General features: G+C 35.1%; 1 protein-coding gene and 1 long non-coding RNA gene across 5 annotated transcripts; both read left to right on the top strand.

Moving 5' to 3' along the window:
* Positions 1–3,599: 3,599 nt before the first annotated feature.
* On the top strand, positions 3,600–15,147 carry LOC18428787 (Ribosomal protein L31). 4 transcript variants are annotated; one of them, XR_016048084.1, is made up of 4 exons: positions 3,600–3,959; positions 4,754–4,875; positions 5,023–5,111; positions 14,591–15,147. XR_016048084.1 is itself a non-coding variant. In XM_020664002.2 (3 exons), exon 3 carries the CDS (start codon positions 14,650–14,652, stop codon positions 14,854–14,856), a length of 207 nt encoding a protein of 68 aa, XP_020519661.1. In that variant the 5' UTR covers positions 4,843–4,875; positions 5,023–5,111; positions 14,591–14,649; the 3' UTR covers positions 14,857–15,147. The 4 variants fall into 4 exon arrangements, 1 of the variants encoding a protein (XP_020519661.1); XR_016048083.1 differs by having other exon boundaries at positions 3,603–3,959; positions 4,775–4,875; XR_016048085.1 differs by lacking the exon at positions 4,754–4,875 and having other exon boundaries at positions 3,603–3,959.
* A 5,680-nt stretch (positions 15,148–20,827) lies between these two features.
* On the top strand, positions 20,828–21,709 carry LOC148778956 (uncharacterized). The gene is made up of 2 exons (XR_016048086.1): positions 20,828–20,961; positions 21,627–21,709. It is a non-coding gene; the product is annotated as an uncharacterized LOC148778956 (long non-coding RNA).
* The last annotated feature ends 295 nt before the right edge of the window (positions 21,710–22,004 follow it).

Below are 22,004 nucleotides of genomic sequence, written 5' to 3' on the forward strand. Positions count from 1 at the left end.
GACTCACATGCAAGTACACCAAAGAAAACCCAAATGCAAGGAGAGAAAGCAATAAGTGCAACGATAAAAGAGAAGGCATAGTAAAAGAGCAAGTTGGCACGCCCCCAACAATGGAAGACCAAAGCATTCATTGTCACTGCCAAATCAGATACAAAATTTCGAAGAACAATAACCCGACAACATATTCAAGCGATTTTATTAAATAAAACAAATTTTGAAGAACAACAAATTCATTGTCAATGCCAAATCAAATTCAACAGATTGTCAATCCCAAATCAAATACATAAGACTCATTGTCAATGTTAAATCAAATAACTCAATGCCAATTAAATACAACAGATTCATTGTCAATGCCAAATCAAATACAACAAATTTCAAAAAACAATAACCCAACAACATATTCGAGCGATTTTATTAAATAAATATATTATGTTTTATATGAAATAAAATAAATAAAAATTTACTTTAGATGGGGCTGATTTGGGGTAAAGTAAAAATCGAAATATAGCTATCGGGTTTGGGCTGGGACAGAGATTTTGAGAGCCCAATGATATCTTTCGTAGAGAGTGACGGAGAGAGCTCGGGCCTTAGTTTGGGCGTTCCTTCGAAGAGAGAGAAGGAGAGAGCTTCAACTCACAAGAGCGAGTGTGAGAAGAGGGGGCTCGGGCCGGAGAGAGAAAGCGTGAGAGGAGGGGGCTCGGGCCGCAGAGAGAAAGCGAGAGATGGAGAGGAGCTGGGGCCGTGAGGGAGAAGGAGGGGGAAAAGCAAAGCGTTCGGGTGAAAAAAAATTAACACAGAAGGCGTAGAGAAGGGGTATGAAGATAAATGGGTATTTTCGATTCTTTTTGACTTTTTTTTTGGTTGGAGGGGTTTTTGCAAAGATAACTCGTTGAAGGGAAAAAGATGAGAGAGAAAAGTTAGAACGGGGTAAGTTGAGTGAAAAGTATATTTTGGGGTGGCTTTTGTAATTTTCCCTAATTTATATATATCCTATACTTATATATATTGGGTTGGGTTAGGTTGACCTTGCCCTAGACTCGATCCGATAGGAACCGAGCCGGACTTGTACTTGACCCTAGACCGGTCAAAGTTCAACGGATCTAGACCGGACCTACCGAGTCCATTATCTAGGTCTAGACCTAGACCTGGTCGGGCCAACCGGTTGAGTAACAGGTCAAACCCATTTCCCACCCCTAGTCTCATATTCATGGAGCTTAGATTCACTAAGTTGAGTAGGGTTATGCTTGATGATCTTTTCACCACTATTTTAGGTGCAATTTGCAATCAGTTTGAAGGGCCATTGCATCTAAGTTTATGGAAGGGTGCATCTAGATGGTTAACAATTGAAACTTTATTTTCTAGAAAATCTATTTTGCAAGAAATATATATTATAGAAAATAGATTTTTTCGGACCTCCTGATTTCTCAGTGCCGTGGGGCACTTAGAAACTTTGTCTATCAAATTATGTAACATCTTCCATTAACCTTAGGTCATAAATACAATACTATAAGATTTATTCATTCATTTTCTCATGTTTATTTTTTGTATAGTTCTATAGTATGAAGTTTACATAGATTTTGTATAACTAAATTTAGGAAAGCATGGGGATGTAGTTGCTTCTGTTTGGTTTAAAGAAATAATCTTAGAATTGAATGGGTAGTTTGGGCCCTTAGATATGCAAAAATTGTTTTAACATATGCAAGATCTATGACAAGCTAGGCTATTTGGATGCATTTTGAGGCCCCAAATCCTGGTTTTGCATGTCCCCATTAGGGTTGAACCTGAATTCAAACCCGAATGGTATTCATGTCCAAGTTTTAGACCCGGACTTGACTTTTTCGGATCCAAAATTTGGACCCATACACGAACCTAAGGTATGGTCTACCCGTTGGGTCCCGAGTCTGATCGGGTCCATTGCCACCCCTAGTCCCAAATCGTGCATACACATTTGAGCTAAAGTTCTGGACTTAGTTCTTCCATTCCTTATGCCAAACATAACCATTTTTTTCCTAAACTAGGCTATACAAAATTACAAAGTATGTAAATTTCATATTACAAAATTATACATACAAAATACAAATGGGAAAATGAATTAGTAAAGGATGTGGGTTATATAAGATTGCAATCTTAAACTATCAAAGTAAAGTGCATCTCCAAACGGTCATGAGATACAATTTTGTTATCGAAAATTTTTAAGTTGGTGCAAGAATCTATTTTTATATCTAATTATAAAATTTTAAACTAAAAAAATGTTTCAAATCATGCATACCTACACACACGTGAAAATCTTGAAAATAGATGGTCCAAATAATGTGCAGCAAGATGTACTATTTTTAGGATTTGAAATCTCTTGTTTTTTGTCCATAGCTATAAACTTGATGTTGAGATGATCAATTAGATATTTTTTCAACATCAAAATAAACTTTTTCAAAGGATTTTAAAGGTACACCTTAATTCTACATTTAGTTTTATATTTTAAGTGTCAACCTTATATAAACTTTTTCTATTAATAAATTTTAGAAAATTGTTTCATGCGGTGGGGATCGCATTTCTACATTTCTGGTCCTCGAGTTATAAAGCATTCATCTTAAAGATGGACGCAAATAGGTGGTCCATCTAAAAACAATTGAAACTAACGGTCCAAATGTTTTCTTAATAGAATTATTTATTTTAATTTTCAAATTTTATTTATTTTTTCATATTCATGATTTCCATGTTAGAGATTACATGTCCTTCAAAATTAGGCTAAGAAATGCATCTCAAAAATAGATTTTTAAGAGGTGACTCATTTCTACATGGACTCATAGAAATTGTGTCCATAAATTTTATAGCATAGTTTATTTTCTAAAATTAGTGGAAAAAGTTAACATAATTTAAAATACATATTTTTTAAGTTCCCCTCATTGCTAAGAAGTCAGGAGCACCAGGACTTAGGGGTAGACTCGATCCAGGTCCAAGTATTGGTCCAAAAATTGTACATGGCGGGTCGGGTCTAGGTCAAAATCTTGAACACACTATCGGAACCGGCCAGTGGCCTGTTCCAGTTTTGGGCAGTTAGGATGATCAACAGGTATTTTTAAAAAAAAAAATTCAAAAAATGTATATAAATTTCCAAAAATAAGGAATTTGATTTGTAATGCATTTTTAAATATACTTTACATTATGATAAAGACTAAAATTGTTTTGGTCATTAATACGCACTTTTATATTTTGCAATCTTTTTTAGAAAATTTTAAAAATAGCCTTTGTAAAATATAAAATGCGTTAAAATCCATTTTTTTCATTAATTTTCAACTTCATTTGAATGTGTTTTGTTTTAATAATTCTTTATATGCTTTCCATAGTTTATTATTATTATTTTTTTCAATACTTTTTTGATCGCTCGGGACTTGCCCGGTTAGAGCGGTCGAACCGACAGGTTTGTCACTTAGGCTGGTTAAACCACTTCAAGGCCCATGTCCGGTTAACCGTTCCTGTTTGATTTTACGAACACTGGTAAAGATACAGTTTAACTAATATACACCGTCCATACATTTCGACGGTCCTGATCGCGTAGTAAAGAAAATGATAAAATAGGTGATCGCTGGTAGCCAATTTTGCTTACCTCCCTTTGCCACACTAGGCTTGGAGACTAGACAGGAGGAAGAGGAAGTTAGAGAGAGAAAGTGATGACAGTTGGATTAAGAGAGAAGAAAAAGAGATGTTCAGGAATTTAGAGAGAGAAAAAGGAGAGAGTTGGGATGAGTAGAGAGAGAAGAGGAGGAGAAGTTTAGACTGGAGGCTTTGGAGCAACGGGAGAAAGAGGAATTAAGAGAAACAAATAGGGGAGAGTTGGGTTGAGTAGAGAAAGAAGAGGAAAAGAAGTTCAATTAGGGGTTATAGGGAGTGAGTCATAAGCTTGAGTTGTAAGTTATTGATTCTCAAAACCTTCATCAAAATTTCTTGAGCATCATCTTCAGGTAAGGATGCATCCAATTGGTTTTAGCATGACAATCCTTTGTAGATCCACCATGATGCCCATTTCAAACAAAAAGAAAACAATTTCAGTGAGGTTTTTGCATATAGACTTAATGTTATTGAACCCTAAATCACCCATCTGCCATTCTTTAATTTTCTCTTTCAAATCAGAACCAAACAATCTAATAATTGATTCAAATTGTTCATATTTCATCTATTTAGGAAAAACTTTAGAGTCATTTTCCGGATTAATAGAAAAATTTGTAGAAATTGAGGCACAATTTTTTCCATATATACTATGTTATATATCCAAAAACCTCCACCCTACTTTCTTCATGGCATAGCAAGCATTTTTTGGGCATTCCTTTTTGCATAGGGTACCTATCAGAGAGGGAGAGGGAAGGACGATGGTGAAAATAGCAAGCACAAGATGAAAAATTAGACAGGGACGAGAGGGTAAAGAGAGAGAACTCCATATGCGAAATTTTTGTAGGGAAATGGTTTGTAGAAAGAGAAATGGTGGGAACTAAAGAAAAAATAAAAGAAAACAAAGGAAATGCCGAAAATGAATTACTTTTTTAAAGTTTAGATCAACATCTCAACCAGCTAATTTATTAGAAGATTGATGAGGATGCATCCTAAGGTGTTATAATAAGGTATTCAAACTTTTCTCAACACTATATGGATCCAAAAATTGTACTTGGCCGGTCGGGTTTTGGGTAAAGTAATATTTTTCGCGTCGTATGAAATATATTTAAATATAATTAAATATATTTTGAATTTTTATCGGGTCTAGGTCCCACGCTATATTTTCCAGGTCCGGGTCTGCGTCCGTTGCCACCCGTCAAAGACATCTGACATAACCAATAAGAAGGAAGAAGGATTACGCTGAATGAAGTAGCACAGTGGCAAGAGAGGGTTAAGCCCTAACCCTGAATCGCTATCTTTCGTCCTATGTCTAACCCTTTTTCCATTTTCGCCATTGTTCCCATCCTCGTCTGTAGCTCTATCAGCGTGTTTTTCTGATATTTATTTTGCACATCGTATTGACTATGTACTCTGCAGGTAAAGCACTCTATTGTTGATTATTACGGTTTGAGGCTTGTGGTCTCCATATCAGCAGAGGTGTCTTGATTCATTCGTGATTTCAGCAGGTATTTCTCCGTTGCATTTTCTTTACTCTAGTACCTTTTGTTTTCAGATTTCTTCCATTCTTGCTAATGGGGGTTGGTTTTTCCTGGTTTTTGCTCCTAATGGATTCTTACAACCTAATTTAAAAAATATATGTTGAAACTTGAAAGGGATTGAATAGAAGGGATTTTGGGCCATCTAGGAGCTTGAATCTTCGTCTCAAGCTCCATCTCCATGATGAGAGAGAGAGATAGAATGAGCCCTTGTTTTCCTGTGTTTATTTTGTGTGTGTGAAAATAATTCGTCTCAGGCTCCTTCTCTTCTTCACGATTTTTAGCTAACGAGAGAGAGAGAGAGAGAGAGAGAGAGAGAGAGAGAGAGGAAATGCGCATGTTTGTGGGTTTTCAACTTTTGTTTTGTTTTTTTTTGTGACATTTATTTCCCTGAATCTGATAGTATGGCCAGTGTGCATTAATGTGGCATTTTTGTTGATATATTTTTGTGGATTTCTATATTTTGGATCTTTTTGGACATTCTCACTCTGGAAAACTGATATTTTTGGTTGAGTTTTTTCCATTGTTCGCTTTATCCTTTCTCAATCTGGAGTTGTTTTTTATTCTTGATAATATGGTTGTTTGATTTTATGAAATCATTTATTCTTGTTTGATTGTATGATGCTTGCAAACACCTTGAGGTTGATGGGCTTATGCATGCAAATCTAATTGCCCTTGTTTGATTGTTTGAAATCTGATTGTTATTGTTTGATTGTATGATGCCTGCAACACCTTGAGGTTTATTGTATGATTCATGCAAATCTATTGTTCTGGTTTTATTGTATGATGCATTCAAGGTTTGATTGGAATTTTTGTTGTGCTTGCCTCTGGACACTGCATCTATGATATAGCATGCTCAATTATTATTCCTTGCTATCATGCCATACTCAATTAAAGCCAGGGGTGGGAAATATTATGGACTGTCTGATGCAGTGAAAAGAGGGATCTGCACGTAGTGCAGGGTGGAGTCCATCTTAGATAATATCTTGTTTAGCAAATGTTTACTAGAGGTTTTTAGGCTTTTGAAGGCAATCAAATACCAATTTAACTCAAAGAACAGTGTGTCTTCTTATTAAATAACATATGTCTCTATGTTAATGAAACTCATGCAACTATGAAAGACAAACTTTCCGATGATGCTCCCATCAGATAGCTTGAATAGCGTATCATGCCGTCGTGTATGTGCACATCACATTTTGTTTCTCTTATCTTTTATCTATAGGATCACTAGGGGATCGAAAAGAGAAAAGGTAAAAAAGACCATGTGATTCTCTAAACATAACCCTCGCAAAAAACTCTTTTTTCTCCTTTCCTTTTGTTATTTGTTAAATATTTTGTTAAATATAATAAATGTAAAATAACAATGTGTCTTCATGTTAAACTGATGCAATTAATGGAACTGATGCAAATATGAAAGACAAACTTTCCGATGATGTTCCCATCAGATAGCTTAAATAGCGTATACTATGTAGCATTGTATATGTTCCTGCTAAATTGTGGTGAGAAATATGCACAAAATAATTATTAATATTTACAAAAATAAGCAGTACATGGTTCATGCAGATAATATTTATTAATTCTAGCTCTATCTAGTTTTTTACTATATATAAAAAGTCAACATATTTCTCAAAAAAAAAAAAAATTATTCCTGTGGTATGGCGCCAACCAAGACCTTGTATTAAGATACTGTGTGGCTATTTTGGCAGCATTCGGCTGGTTTTGAGTTTTTCTCTGCCAATTCAAGTTCTTGAAGATAGTTTTAGTGAGAGAAAATGAAAACCAATAAAACATTGATTTTCTCCTATATTTTCAATTCTTGACTCTTTTACATGACCTTGGGCTTGAGTTGCAAGAACCCATGGCCTAACCACTGTCATTCTCATAAGGAATCCAAGTTTTTGGTAGCAAAATTAGTAAAAGCTGCAGTAAAATATTTTTTACAGGTTTAAACTAAAAATTATAAAAGAATCTGAAAAATAAGTACTATTTGCTTTGTTTTGTGTTCCCTCTACATTTGAATTGCCTATTAAAATGCTGCTTCTCTATTGGCACATTGTCACCTCGGAAATTTAATCAGTGTTCAAAGATGGTGATTGTCCCTTTTCTTCCACGGTGTGCTCACTGAAATTTGATTGTATATTCTGTTTTTTTTTTCCTTCCGCTTTTGAGAATTATGGTTGTGGTTACTCGTATGCTTTAAGAGGGTGCAAGTCCATGTCATGAACCGCATTCTTGGTCGAAATCTTGATCACGTATTAGAACCTTTTCCTTTATAGGATCCGAATGATTCTAGAATCTGCACCATGTTCCTTTTACCACTTTTTTTTATATTTTATTTATGGCTTTTTTTTTTTCATGTTTAATATGTTCTTTGCATAAGGCGCTGTAGAAGACAAGCATAATACGCTGTAGTAAGTTTTAAAGCTCTTTCTATTGAAAACAATATTGTTGTATATTGCAATGTGCTGTATATTGCAATAATGTTGTATATTTTTCAATCAAAGAAGAAGTGATACATAGAAAACAATGCAATAATGTTGGATAGTGCAATGTTGCTGTATAATCAATAGTGTGGACGTGCAGTAGAGAGTGTGTGTGAGAGAGACAGTGTATGTGTGTGTATCCAAATTCGATCTCTAAGAAATAAGATCTGAACCTTCGAATTTGTTTATCATATTGTAGATGCCTTATTTCCAAGAAATCATTTTTATTGTCCGTATACCATATGCAATCATTAACTTATGAAATGGACTGCTAACAAGTTTAACAGCAAATTGCCAAAACCTGGTTTTCAACTTAGTAGAGCCAATCATGGGATTTGTTATATATTGGGTTCTTCTAAAAGCTATCCAAATAGATTGTAGTGTTTAAGAGACAGAATTTTGCAGTGTTTAAATCTTTTTGCTTACATGCTTGGAATATAAAACTGGAACTGTTTGGGCTTTATACAAAAGGCTTCGGGAATGCTGGTTGTTGAAATCATCTCGTATCATTTTTTTTGGACTTGTTGATGGGTAGTAGGCAGGAATGGAACCTGCGACCTCATGTTATTTAGGGCACTTTTAAGTAGCTTCAAGAGTACACAGTTGGAAAGGGCTTATTTTATGGGTAATTTGTAAGAAATTTGGAAATTTGAAAGAAAATTTGTCAGGGAATTCAGCTTTGTTTTTTTGGGAATTAAAGTTGATTTGGGATTTATGGGTTTCAATTATGAATAATAAATCATTTATGAAAAGTGATTAAAAGTTGGTTAGCCGAACCATTGGCTTCCCTGTCCATATGTTAGAAATAGATCTTCAAGGAGCAAACAATCTCTAGAAGAGATTTTCAAAGAGCAAACAATCTCTAGAGAGAGATCTTCAGAGAGCACACAATCTCCCAGTCAGTTCCGCACTTATTCTCGTCTTACTTTCGCACCCCATGGAATGGGTCAGGGAAACTTTTATGGATAGCTTCCATTGCTGTTACCTTATGGGTTATCTGGATTGAAAGGAATGGTAGGACGTTTAGAGGGGAAACAGCCTCTATTCCTACCCTCATAGAGAAATGTAGGTCCCTCGTTACTTTCTGGGCTCTCAACCATAAAATCTTCTCCAATTACTCCTTCTCGGACGTTCACCTCCAGGTGCAGGCCTTATTTTATCTGAGGGTCATGAGAAAATCTGGGGCATCCCTTTGGAGACCGCTGGAAATAGGGACGATCAAGTTCAATTTCGATGGTTGCTCCCTTGGCAACCGAGGCCCCTCCGGCATCTGAGGCCTTTACAAGAATTCTGAGGGCCTTATTTGGTCATCATTGCAATGCCCATTGGAGTGTCAGACTCACCAACGCAGAAGCCGTGGCATTGCATGAGGGTCTTAGAAGATTCGATTGAAATTGGAGAACCCAGTTATTGGTTGAGGGCGACTCTCAAAACACTATCTCCTGGGCATCTGGATTCTTTCCCATCCAATGGATATTAGATGCCATTTTTGCCAAGATTGATCACCTATGTACTTCCCTCCAAGTCTCTTAGAGATACACACAGAGGGAGGGTAACGCCGATGCAGATTTGCTAGCCAAGGAGGGAGCTAGCCTCAACCCCGCTTAGAGGACTCAAGCCAATTCTGTTCTCGCTCCTCTTTCGTGATCTTATTGGTGTACAGCTTTCCTGAACCCTTAAGGTTTTCTGCATGGGGCACCCAGGAATGGGGAATGTCTATTTTCATATCTACCAATACCTTGTACTTCCTCAAATTAATAATACAATAGTCAATTTACTCAAAAAAAAAAAAAACTCAAAAAAATAACAAATATTGGCCTATCAAGGGGAATGTGTCATAAACAACTCTTGCCTATTTGTTCACTCTTTAGCTCGTGAATTAGTTTGCTTCTCTCCAAGTATGCACAAAGCTAACTTGAATATCTATAGAATTGCCAAAGAATTTCATCAAAACTATCAGCCAAATCTCCATGGGATAGGAGATTGTCTCTTTGTCCGTGCAATATTTGAAGATTACTGATGTCCACCTTGGGTTTAAAAGACAAACTTCTGGTAGCAAGCCTACAGCCTCAGCTTCACGAGTCAGTTAACCCTGCTGTTCTTAGAAAAAGAGTAATACTTCACCATTGTGTCCTTGTAAATCTCCCCAAACACCGGCTGGGCTTGGGTTTCCTGCCTAACTACCACCAAAATCTGGTTCTTTCTTCGTTTATGAGACCGGTCTAGTGAATCCCAATGATTGAGAAAGTCTCCCCTTGAGGTAACCAGAAATCGTTTTTGATGATTACTGCTTGATAAAATGTGAGCCTTTATACTCTCTTGATGCTTGAGATTCCTGCTGCATTTTTGAAGGTTCTTCTATTATGCTTCCTTCAAAGGGACTAGTAGAATTGATGCCATAGTGTGTCCCCATAGTAACAGTCAAATAAGCAGAATAGGTGGGGAAAACCATACCATGAGTGGAGAACTAGCCGGCGGGAGGAGGGAGAGAACAGAATATGAATAGATGCTGGTCTCACCAATATGAGACCAAAGAGGTTCAAGAAATTTTCTCATGCATCTCTAGCCATGTTAAAGTGCAAGAGGAGATGGCTGACATACTCTTCCTGATTCTGGCACATGTTGCATCTGTTGGGGATTTGCAGAATGCTATGTTGCGGATGATCAACAATCAGTGGGTTATCTAGAACGGTCAGCCAGATTAATACTTGTGCACGAGCTGGTGCCTTTATTTTCCAGGCTGTGTGCTACTGAGAGTGCTACTGAGAGCTGTTGATTAGGTACTGAAATCTTGTTGTAGAACGAGTTAGCTGTGAACTCAACTTGCTGTTTGGGCCTAAGATGATGATGTCTTCTCTATACATGGTAGCAGAATGGCTTTGCATCCTATACAATTTGCCGCTGTTCAAAGTCTCTCTGGGTCTACATCCACACCCATTGGAGTAGTTTCTTGCATGTTAATGGGGAGCCTGGCGGCAAACTTCCAACACCTGAGGAAGATCCACTAATCATCTACTAGCTGCTTATTAGGTTTGCAGAAGATAAAGGTGTGCGCAGCATATTGTACCGGCCCACTTCCACAAAACCATGGAGGATTCCTACCAAGCCATTTGGGTCTCTAATAAACCAACTCCGTCAAGGTTTATTTTTAAAAGGGAAAGGCAGTTGATCGCCTCCCGGGGGAGGGGTGGTGTTTTCTGGAGTAAAGATTCTTGAAGAAGAGTATTGCTGCTTCCTTAACTCCTCCTTTCCCCTCAAAAGTTCTCCTAAATACCTTTGATGCTTCTAATAGTGCTATTTTGATTTCTACAACTTCATATTTGTAACATTATTGTGGTGTTTGATTCTCTATCCTATTAATGAGAAAGCAGGTAGGGGCCCCAATCCCCATTGATTCACCCCAAAAAAAAAATTTATTATTGAGGTCCCCCTCTTTAAGCCATTTTACTCCATATCTTTGTCTCCAATAAATTTCTTTCTACTTTAAGAATAGCTTGGAAATTTGCTTTTGCTTTATTACGTTTGCCCATTCTAACAGAATGACACTATTATGAATATCATGTAGCCCTTGCTGCTTGGATCCATTTGGTTATTCTATTGTGACCTCTGGATAATCTTATAATCTTCAATGGCAATCAGCCCTCCAATGGATTTTTGAGGCTTTGATGTATCTAAGTGAGGAAGTCTGAACCTAAATCACCCAACAACCTTCTATTCCTAGGTATTTTGTGGGAAAATAGGGACATATATTTAGCATTGCTGAACAAAGAGAAGTATTTTGCTGCCATACAATTCAAATCAAAAGTGTCCAACCACTAAATAACGTATTTTGTAGCATTTGTTTTTGTCAACTTGGAGGATAGTTGTGCTCATGTGGCAAAGAGAAATTTTATTTGGTGTTTGTCTGTCGTTGGGATTGTTTTGTCCTCTTACTAGGAGACTCCCTTTCGCTTCCTAAGAATCCCTTTTGCATTAGATTTATTTTGTTTATTTTTTGTCCACTCTTTGTATGGGTCATTGTTATAGTTGATGTGCTCGTTGCATTTAGTTTATTGCATGGATGGTTGATTGTCAAGAAAGAAAAATGTTGGCCATGGCCAAATCGGAGTCTTTAAATTAGAGAAAACGAAGAATGATTATTTAGTCATTGATATGAAGAAACTTGGGGTATTCATTCTTTACTATGAGGCAAGTATGGGATCTAAACCACAGACCTAGGCAAAAGGAAAAGCTTCCTAAGCTGATATGCGCCCAACCATGAGTTTATGCATTCAATCCAATTAGCTAACCTCTTCTTTCAACCTATTAAGGCTGGCCAGGTTACAGGAACTGTGGCCACTATTGCTAACAATTTCATCCAACCAAAAATAAGAGCACATAAATTTGACCTTGGGAAGACAACAATGTTGGGCAAAATCTCAAAGCTTCTATCTGTTTGTTTCTTGACCCATATATATCCACCATTGAATTTGTGTTTTGTAACTGTATTGTGACGTCATCGTCGTCGTCGGAGCCTTAACCCAACTATTTGGGGTTGGCTTTTATTGAAACATGAGGGCAGTTAATATTCAAAAGCTCCATATCAAGTCTCAAGTATGCTAGAATTATCACCAAACTCCAAGGAAGGGACTTTTATGAAGCCCATTTGATTATAATCACATCAGTTCCTGTCAACAAAATGGGTCAAGATTCTGACCTGTACTAAAATGATATTAATTTTTAATCCTTGCAGAGTTCAGTTGTCGAAGTACAACAGTCCTATAGAACATTTCATGATATACCCTTAACCATTATAAATTGTACTACTGAAACCGCGAGCCTCACGTTCCCTTAAGCACAATCATCAAAGTTGAGGCTGTTCCGTACATTTAGTCGGAGTTTCAGGGAATTGCTTTATTTTAACATCATTCTTTTGTAGGGACTACAACATGTCATGCTTTTTGATGCTCATGATAAAACCCCTTGCTTGAGGCCTTTTCGACAAAAAAATATACCTTGGAATATTGTTTAGCCATTTTATGACACTCCATCCATGTATATATGTGCTATAAATAAATTAAACCATTTTGTCTTTAGTTGGGAGGGTATTTCAAATCTATATCTGATACGTTTGGAACATATGTAATTCGTTTCGAAAAATTTATTGTGAAGGATTTCGTACATCATCCTTCGTGTTTGAAGGTTAGCAAATCCATTTGTGTGTCTGTTTTTGTGTTTTTGAGCGTGTCTATTTTATTGACATTTTTATTTGGGAAATTTATCTAATTACCCATAAGAGATGGACAATTTAACAACTTACCCATATCTTTTGATTTAATTTCAAAATAACCATTTAAAACACATAATCTTGAGTTGGACTAGTTGCAAATGTGTAGAATATTAAATTGTTCATCGCTTAAAGTTATTTTGATAATTTCCCTTTTTTATTTATGTGGATGGAGGGCAATAGGGTCTTATCCCCATTAAGATGATGATGAGCCCCATTCCACAGAATGAGAGCGAGAACTTTATCTATGAGAGATGAGGACTTTTCCTCTCACATTAAGAGTTTTGAGTTAGTATTGTGGCGAGCATACATGTACCTAAAAGCTCTTAAGAGTTACTCGCTTTTATCCATTGTGTATAAGATTTGTACTTATGAATCATATTATGGAAAATCTAGAATTCACAACTCTTCAAAATATAAAGGTTAATGTTAGTCATCGCTTATAGTTATGTTGATAATTTCCCTTTTTATTCATGTGGATGGAGGGCAATAGGGTCTTATCCCCATTAAGATGATTATGAGCCCCCTTCCCCCTCAAGTAGAACTGTTGACATGGAATTCTTTTTCCCTGGCACCCACACATATATCACTGATTTGGTATATGTCAGTATATGATGTTGAACAATATCTGACATCCAACAATCAAGTGTGAGGAAGCACTTATGCTGGCTATTGTTGCTTTCATCCTCTGGCTACATCTACTGTTGCAAGAATCAGTTGTGGCTAATGAAATATGAGAAAATCTCTAATGTTCCTCCCATTATGGACCAGCTAAATGCCTAAATGAAATGGAGCAAGTATACAGTTATAATGTGTAGAAAACTAGATACTGATCCTAGTAGTAATGAAATTTCTGGGAGGGTAAAGAATTGACAAAGGCAGAGGGGCCTGTGCGCTATGAATCCTAAGCACAACCAAAGGAAGTATTGAGAAGATTCCTTCATTGGATTGAATAAGCTTCCTCGAAGGCAAGTATGTGTCAACATGGTTCTCTTTGTTGTACATGATTACTTGTGTAACAATTGGGGATGTCCTAAAGGGGTCCAGAAAGGCCTTGTAGCTAATTCTATTAGGAAAGGTTGGAAATGGATGGCCATAGAGACCTTTGCTTTTCAATATTGTTATTTGTTAATCATGAGTTTGCAAAGAGAGACGGTAATGGGGTTGAGGTCATGGTGGTAGTACCACTTGAGCCCCAGCTACCGGTCTAGGTTTTCATTCCCACTTATGCATTTGAAAACTGCTAATTATTTCTAAAAACGGTTGTATTCCCCACCGATCTACCCAAAAAAAAGAGTTTGCAAAGAAAGTTCCTCTTTCTTGTTTCGTTAATTAAAATTCGGTTCTCCCTCCTCTCCCTACCCCTTGTTCTTTCTGTTTTTTCATTTTCTGGGTTGACTTTGTGCAATTGCTAGATTAAAACACTATCATTGTGGATCTTTTCTCAAGATTTGGTCAAAGCCTGACCCTATTCTTACATGTACCTGTGCATGGACCTCATTGAAATTTTCTACAAGCATTTGGAACCTTTCTTTGCTCATTATAATCTCCTAAATATGGGGTAGTAATGAACTAAATCTCTTTTTTTATCATCTCTCTCATCTTTCTCTGAGCAAGCATTATTATACTGTTCTTATTCGAAATTTTACATCAGATTCACCAAATCTTGTACTGCATGCTTCTCTCTCTCTCTCAACCAGGGGCAGGTTCTCTCGTCTAGTGAAGTGATTTACTTGTGCGCACCATCATTGTCGATGAGATGAAGAAAGGCTTGCATCCACAGATGCAATGGATTTCATATGTCACACAAAGTGGAAGGCTGATCCAAGTTATGATGACCAAGATACATAACACTGGTAAAGTCTACCACTTGAGGGCAAGGCGTCAGATGGCCCAAAGCATGGGCCAAATTGCAAAATTCAAGAAGCGGTACGGATCTAAGACGGAAGAGCAGAAAGAAGATTGAGTTGCACAATAGTAATCCCCAATTCTTAACTCTAATAGGGGACACCATTAATCGCTCGACTTCCCTTAAAGTGGGCAACATTGCTGTATGTGGTGGAGATGAGGTTCTTTCTGGATTTAACAGCTTGTGATATATCCTTTTACGGAAAATATTTTCGTGAGAAATTTAAAACAGTTATGGTGAGGAGAAAACAGTTTAAAGCTAGAATTTTGTAAACAAGGAGATCTCAAACTTAAGTCAGTTTTAACTGTTTTGTTGAAGTTTTGTTTTAAGATGGCTATGTTTGTTAAATGTACGAGTTTCTGAAATCGTAGGGAACCTCATCCACGGTAGATATAACATAATGGATGGTCCAGATCATTTACAAAATACTTTGATGCATTAAAAGAATTCATAGTATTTAAATTTTATTTTTCCGCTAAAATTTTGGATTTCTATGCTTCTGAACTTCATGCAGGTGTAAAAAAATGGGAAAGTCTTCCATCCACGTTATTTGGAAGGGTGCACAAGCACTCTGCCAATGGTAATGGCTTTGATTAGAGATGACCACGTCCAAGTGCCACAAAAGAGGTGAATTTTTTTTATTTATTATTATTTAAAAATAACATCTATTTGGAATTTAAGTTATAGATGTATTTTTATGAACCAAATAGGGAATATAAAACAAATATCTTGAAACAAAAAAGTTGACCAAAATACCCTCTTCACGGGTATTTTGGTCAAATATTTTGTTTAAATATTTTTGTTTCTTTTTATTTTATTGTGCCATATAAAAATACATCTATATCTGAAATTTCAGGCTGAACCCGGTAACATGTAAAATAAAATGTAAAGCGCTTTTTGGGCTATTGGATGCATGAAGTGGATGCTATACCATCCTATAAATAATATAAAAAACATATTTTGAAAAAAAGTAGAATGGCCTTTTAGAGCATGTTGGAAATGGTGAGGTCCACTCATTTGGACCTAGACTCAACCACTAGTTCCAATATTTGGTTCTAGGCTAGGACCGGTTGAGTCGAATGGTCAACTTGATCCAATTGCCATCTCCGCCTAATCTATCAAAGGTATTTTTCGTTAATTTATTTTTATTTTTATTTTTTTTACAAATGTGCCCCGATGAGGCACATTATATCCTTCAAATAACATCTCAATCTGATTTCTAATAAAAATAAAAACATATGAAAATATGTTGCACCTTTTTAAAATGAATAGTCTAGAAACCAAAACTTAAGAAAGCCGCACTCTCCCCTTGAGATTGTTTACATTTGGTATAAGGTGGTTGCAATTAATTTTGACTATTGGATGTGAAATTGAATGGTTGCATTTATTCCATTGATCAAACTCAAACTTCAAAAGGAATTTTTTTCGAACTTTGTGACACATTCAAGCTATCAAATTTCACATGAGATGCTTGTAAGTAACTGTGACTACTTTTTTATCAAAGGTAAATGGGCTTATTATATACAAAACCCTTATTTTTAGTAGATTAGCATTGTTTTCGGGATGTTGTTTCTAATCTTTTGTGTTACCTCATTAGTACCTTTTGAAAATTAATTGTGGTCTTTTTTTACCCTGTAATTTTTATCTTTTATCTTCTTTTTTTTTAATTAAAAGATCTAGGAGAGAAATTTTCCAAAGCCTAGTACCTCATTTCATAGGCTAACCAGCCTTAGTTATAATATTTATCGATCTTTTTCTTTTGGGTGTAGTTTGTATAGGGCAGAATCTCTAAACAATAACAAAGAAAGCTTCCTTTCAAATAATGTCGAAAGATGCTCTTTCAATATTGAAAATCTTTATGATGGCTTGAAAATTTATTTTATCTCTAATTATAAAATTTAAAACTTCAAAAGTATTATAGATCGAGCAGGTCTATGAACACTTGAAAATATTAAAAATTAACGATCCAAATTACATCACAAGATCCATTATTTTTAATACTTGAAATCTATTTTGTTTCATGTCCATTTATTTTGAAGTCGAGATGATCAATTTAAGGATTTTTGGGCTTCAAAACAATCTCTTTCAGTAATATTTTTGAGGTGTGCCCTAAATTGATTGGTTAGAGCTTCAACATTATATAAACTTTTTCCTTTTCTTTTTTATCTCGTGCATGTATCACTGTCATGGCCATTTACCGTCATGGCCATTTATTTAGGGAGAAGTGTTTTGTGAGTCAGTGGGCTAGTAGAGTCAACAAACTCATTAGCCTGTTGACTCACAATCGTTTCTTTAAGTTGAACCTTCACAACAAAGGAATCTTCTCCAATGGATACATAAAATATTTAAAAGAAAATTAAAATTTTATTTTATTTTATTATTTATATCCATGATCATCATAGTGTAGATTATGGATCTCTAAAAATTTGGATCATTTAGTTAGATGGAATTGTATGCAATGAGATCATTTACCTTTGATACAAAAAAGTCACGATTACTTACAACTGTCTGATTGCAATCTTTTAAAGTGTGAGCTCTGGTGTGTCATAAAGCTCGAGAAAGTTTTCGTTTGAAGTTTGAGCTTGCTCAACGAGATAAATGCAGCCATCTAATTTTACATCCAATAATTAAGATTAATTGTGACCATTTTATATCAAAGATAAACGGTGAATTTGTATTCTTTTCTTTTCCTAGTTAGATACTCCAATTGACAACTCCCATTCCGTACCTCCAAGGAATAGCCCTTAATAAAACGATACGTGTAACTTCGGGCTGAAAGAAGCATTTTTTAATCAAATTCCGAAACTCTTTCTAACCTTACCAAAAGAAACTGAGTTGCCAAGAAATGTAGCATGCATCAGTACATCTCTACCATGGACTTAAAAAATGGTGCCTCTAGTATTCTGAAAATGACTGATGAAAAAATACATTTGAAATATATGATCTTTATTTTTTAAAAAAATAAATATTTTAGATTTATGTTCACTATGGCAAGACAAATTCCAAATTTTCAGAGCCAAACCATCTTAAAAATGAATTTTGCAGGGGAGGTCAAAGAGTCAGTTGACGCACCAAACACTTTTTCTTTAATAGATGCTTTGTCCTTTGCTTTCTTTAATGTACATTGCTACATGAAATGCCATTATACAATTTAATTTACATAATTAAGAATGTCACTGCCGTTAGTTTGAACACATTTAAGTATTGCAAAATATGGGTAATTCTCAAATAGTTGGGATAAAATGTGGATAATAATGATGATGATATAAATTAGAAATTCAAGTCAAATTTATTGGTGTCTTATATTTCTTTTCCTTTAATATTTAGACTCTCAACTAATATTTGGAGTTTCTACGAACTAAAAGATTATTTTCTTTTAAGAAAAAAAAAGAAGAGAGAGAGAGAAAGTAGGTCAACCTTATGTAGGTTCTCGGACAAATTTTAAGAATTTGAACATGTGGCTTCTCTTACCTACTAATAAGCTAAAACTCAATGATATTATAAGTAGAAGGTAACAACCTTAAAAAATAAAATTAAGATGCACCTCAAAATTTTATTATTAGACGTAATTTTAGTGTCAAATTTTTTTAGGATGGCTTGAGAATCTATTTTTGTTTTTAATTATGAAATTTTAACTCCAAAAACAATTCAAATCAACTAGATCTATAAATATATAAAATCTTGAAATGGACGCTCTTGATAATGTGTTGCAACGTGCACTATTTTCGAGAAATGAATCCTTATTTTTTCACATATTCATACATATGAAATTGAGATGAAGAATTAGAATGTTTTTCAAAATCAAAACAACCTTTTTCAATGGATTTTTGAGGTGCATCTGAATTCTACATTTTAAAGTTGCAATCTTGTACATAAACTTTTTCCTTAAAATTAATAGTCATTGTGCTTACCTAGGGTTGGGTTTTCACCATTGAGTAAAACAGACATTAGAGATCAATTCACATTTCAAGAGCTTGCTTGGACAGTTGATGTTGTGTCTAACGCAAATGTTTTAGTTCCCCTTTGTTTCTCTTTTGATTAAAAAAAAATATTAATATTAAAAAAAAAATCTTACTTTAGGAGATTCCCATTACGAATCTCTTTTTTTTTCCCGCTTTCCTTTGATGACTTTACTTTCTTTTTATCTTACGTTTTGTTTTTACGACTTGCCTCAAGTCAACAGAAAGAAAGGACCTAGAATTCAGTGTCATAGAGGCTTCAAGAAGAAGCTATTTGGAAAAAAAATAAAATAAAAAAACAAGAAAATGATGCCAATGGTGATTTGTTATAATCTATAAAAAAACTTATGGGCCTCCCCTATATTATCCCATTAAAAATCATGTACAATAATAATAGGATTTTTAAACTAAATTTTGAAAAATCTCATAATCATGTCATTTTTAAGGCTAAATTTGGGAAAACATTAAAGATAGCTTAGAACTTCAAAAATTTATATGTAACGAGTTAGTAGCTTTGAAAATCGATTATATATTCAAATTTTGACAAAGATAGATTAGAGCATGTCTATCTCTACACACATTATTATTAGGAAATGTTTCTCTTTACGTAAGGTCTCTCCCTTTCACTTTCTATACATTTATCTCTGTATGCATTTTTTTTTTAGGAAGTGATTATCTCTATTTTTTTTTTTTAGTAATGTAATATAGATGTTTTTAAAATTAGGTGCATACTCTATATCTTTCTCATCCTTTAAAAATAAGAATATATCCTACAATTTCTATAGAATTAAGACCCTTTTTTATTTTTGGTACACGTCTCCACCTCTTAACTCTGGATTAATAATATAACATGCATAATATATAAATAAAAATGTTACAGCGAAATCACCATATACAAGGGAGTGATTTCATAAATTTGTTCCATTCATAATAATATAAAATGAATATTGTTTTTACCTAAACAAGTTAGGGAATATTTATCCCTTACGTGAGTGAACATTGTTCTTTTTTTTTTATTATTCTGTTTTCTAATTTGCTTGATCTATATTTATGAAAAATTTGACCTTTAATGGATCCGTACTTTTTGAAGAGGCTTATATTCTATACTAGTGTTCCGAGTTGAGAAACGACCTACATTCTATATCAGTTTTTAAAAAGCTTGGGATCTGAGTTGAGAATTGCCAATTTGGATCCGAGTTGAGAAACGACCTACATTCTATATTAGTTTTTAAAAAGCTTGGGATCTGAGTTGAGAATTGCCAATTTGGACCGTAAATTGGTTAGGACCAAATGTTTAATATTTTTCTAGATCGCCTATTTAGACCGATCCAAATCTGGGATTCGATAATCCGACACAGATTTATGAGGTGGATAATCCCCCCCCCCCCAACCATCTCATCTTCACCCACTTCTCTCTACAAAGAACCAATCCAATAAAAACTCCACCTCTCTCTCTCTCTCTCTCTCTCTCTCTCTCTCTCTCTCTAGTAACAAGCCCACCCCCCCCCCCCCCCCCCACTTTGAAGCAAGCCCTCTTCCTGTCTCTTCAAAACCCAACCATAACCTCTCCTGTAAAGCAAACCGTCCTCCTCCTCCTCTGCAACTTCTCTCTCTAGGCCTGGAACGAACCCATTAAAATCCTCAAACATAACCCGTTTTCGCACCCTAAAATCAAAATTAAATCCGAACCCAAGACCACCATCGAAGAGCAGGAAGCAGGAAACTAAGCCCTCTTACTCTGCCATGGTCTGTGAAATTTGCATGGATCAGAAGTGACATTTTCAAAACCCTCTTGCTCTCTCACACCCACTGTAATGAGTGCACAACTAAGCATATAGCCTCAAAATTACAAGAGAGTTTCAGAGATAGAAAGTTGCATGCCCTTTGTTCCAAAAGAAGTTTTTGAGAGATGGAGTGGTGTGTTTTCAGAGGCCACCATATTGGGGAGAAATAAGTACTATTGCCCCTTTGAGGACTGTTCTGGGCTAATGGAATTTGATGAGGATGAAGATTGTAATATAAAGGAGTGTGAGTGCCCTTATTGTAAGTAAGATGCTGTTTTGTGCTAAGTGCAAGGTGCCATGGCATTCAGGGTGATGACATTTTGTTCACTAAGCTTGCAATGAGGAATAAGTGGACAGCTTGCCCTAACTGTTGAGTTTTATGTGGATAGGAAGTCTGGATGTGATCATATAACTTGCAGGTATGGATTTTTGCTTTTTTTCACCAAGCATTTTTGTGTTTCTCTCTTTTGTTTTTTCCATTTTTTAAAATAAATAAATAATTTTTTTTTTTGTAGGGGTTTTCCTTTAGGAAAACATTTATGTGTTTCTCTCTTTTGTTTTTTCCATTTTTTAAAATAAATAAATAATTTTTTTTTTTGTAGGGGTTTTCCTTTAGGAAAACATTTATATAAGGTTGAGGCCCTAAAGAATAAAATTAAGGCGCTCCTAAAAAATTCACTAGAAAAAATTGTTTCGATGCTGAAAAACCCTCAAATCCAGTCATCTTGACCTTTAGATGCATGGAAGTAAAAAAAAAAACCGACTTTAAATTTTGGAAATAGTGCATTTTGTAATGTATTATCCAGATCATCAATTTTCCAAGTATACATAGGTCTACTTGATCTACACTATTTTTGAAGTTTTAAAATTTAGAGTTACAAATGAAAATAGATTTTTAGATCATTATAAAGATTTTCGATGCTAAAATGATATCTATCGATACTATTTGAAGGTGCATCTTACTTTGATTGTTTAGAGCGTCAGCGTCATACAAACCATACCCTTTTATTTAATAAATTGTATTATGATTTCCATGATCGTTATTTTAATATTATTGGTTTTTCCTTTGTTTCACTTTTGGCAGGTGCATGTATGAATTTTGCTACCGATGTGGTTCCCCTTGGGAACTAATACACCCATATGCATATAGATCAGGTCATTGAAGAACTTTTAACTTCTAGGTTTTTTTCCTCTTTTTTTTTTTTTTAATCATTGACCTTTTTCATCTTTTCTGGTGAGTTGCGTATTCTACGAAAATGATATGACATCAAGATAGAGAGCTTTGTATCCTGGTGTTTTCCATGTCGATGGATCTACAGGGTTTTATTGGGATATCATCGAGTGAGTCCTTTCTATATGGAAATTTATTGAAAAATTATCAAAAATCTAAAATATTAAACCATGTATGTTTATAAATAGGGATTGTATGCTACGAGTATTTATTTTATTTATAAGGTCACCG

Source organism: Amborella trichopoda, chromosome 13 (assembly GCF_054954075.1).
Source record: "Amborella trichopoda isolate Santa Cruz 75 chromosome 13, AtrichopodaSantaCruz75HAP2 v2.0, whole genome shotgun sequence".
Taxonomy (NCBI): Eukaryota; Viridiplantae; Streptophyta; class Magnoliopsida; order Amborellales; family Amborellaceae; genus Amborella; species Amborella trichopoda.

Excerpts from the sequence above, each read along its gene's own strand:
- LOC18428787 (XM_020664002.2), top strand. The coding sequence starts at position 14,650 with ATGAAGAAAGGCTTGCATCCACAGATGCAATGGATTTCATATGTCACA.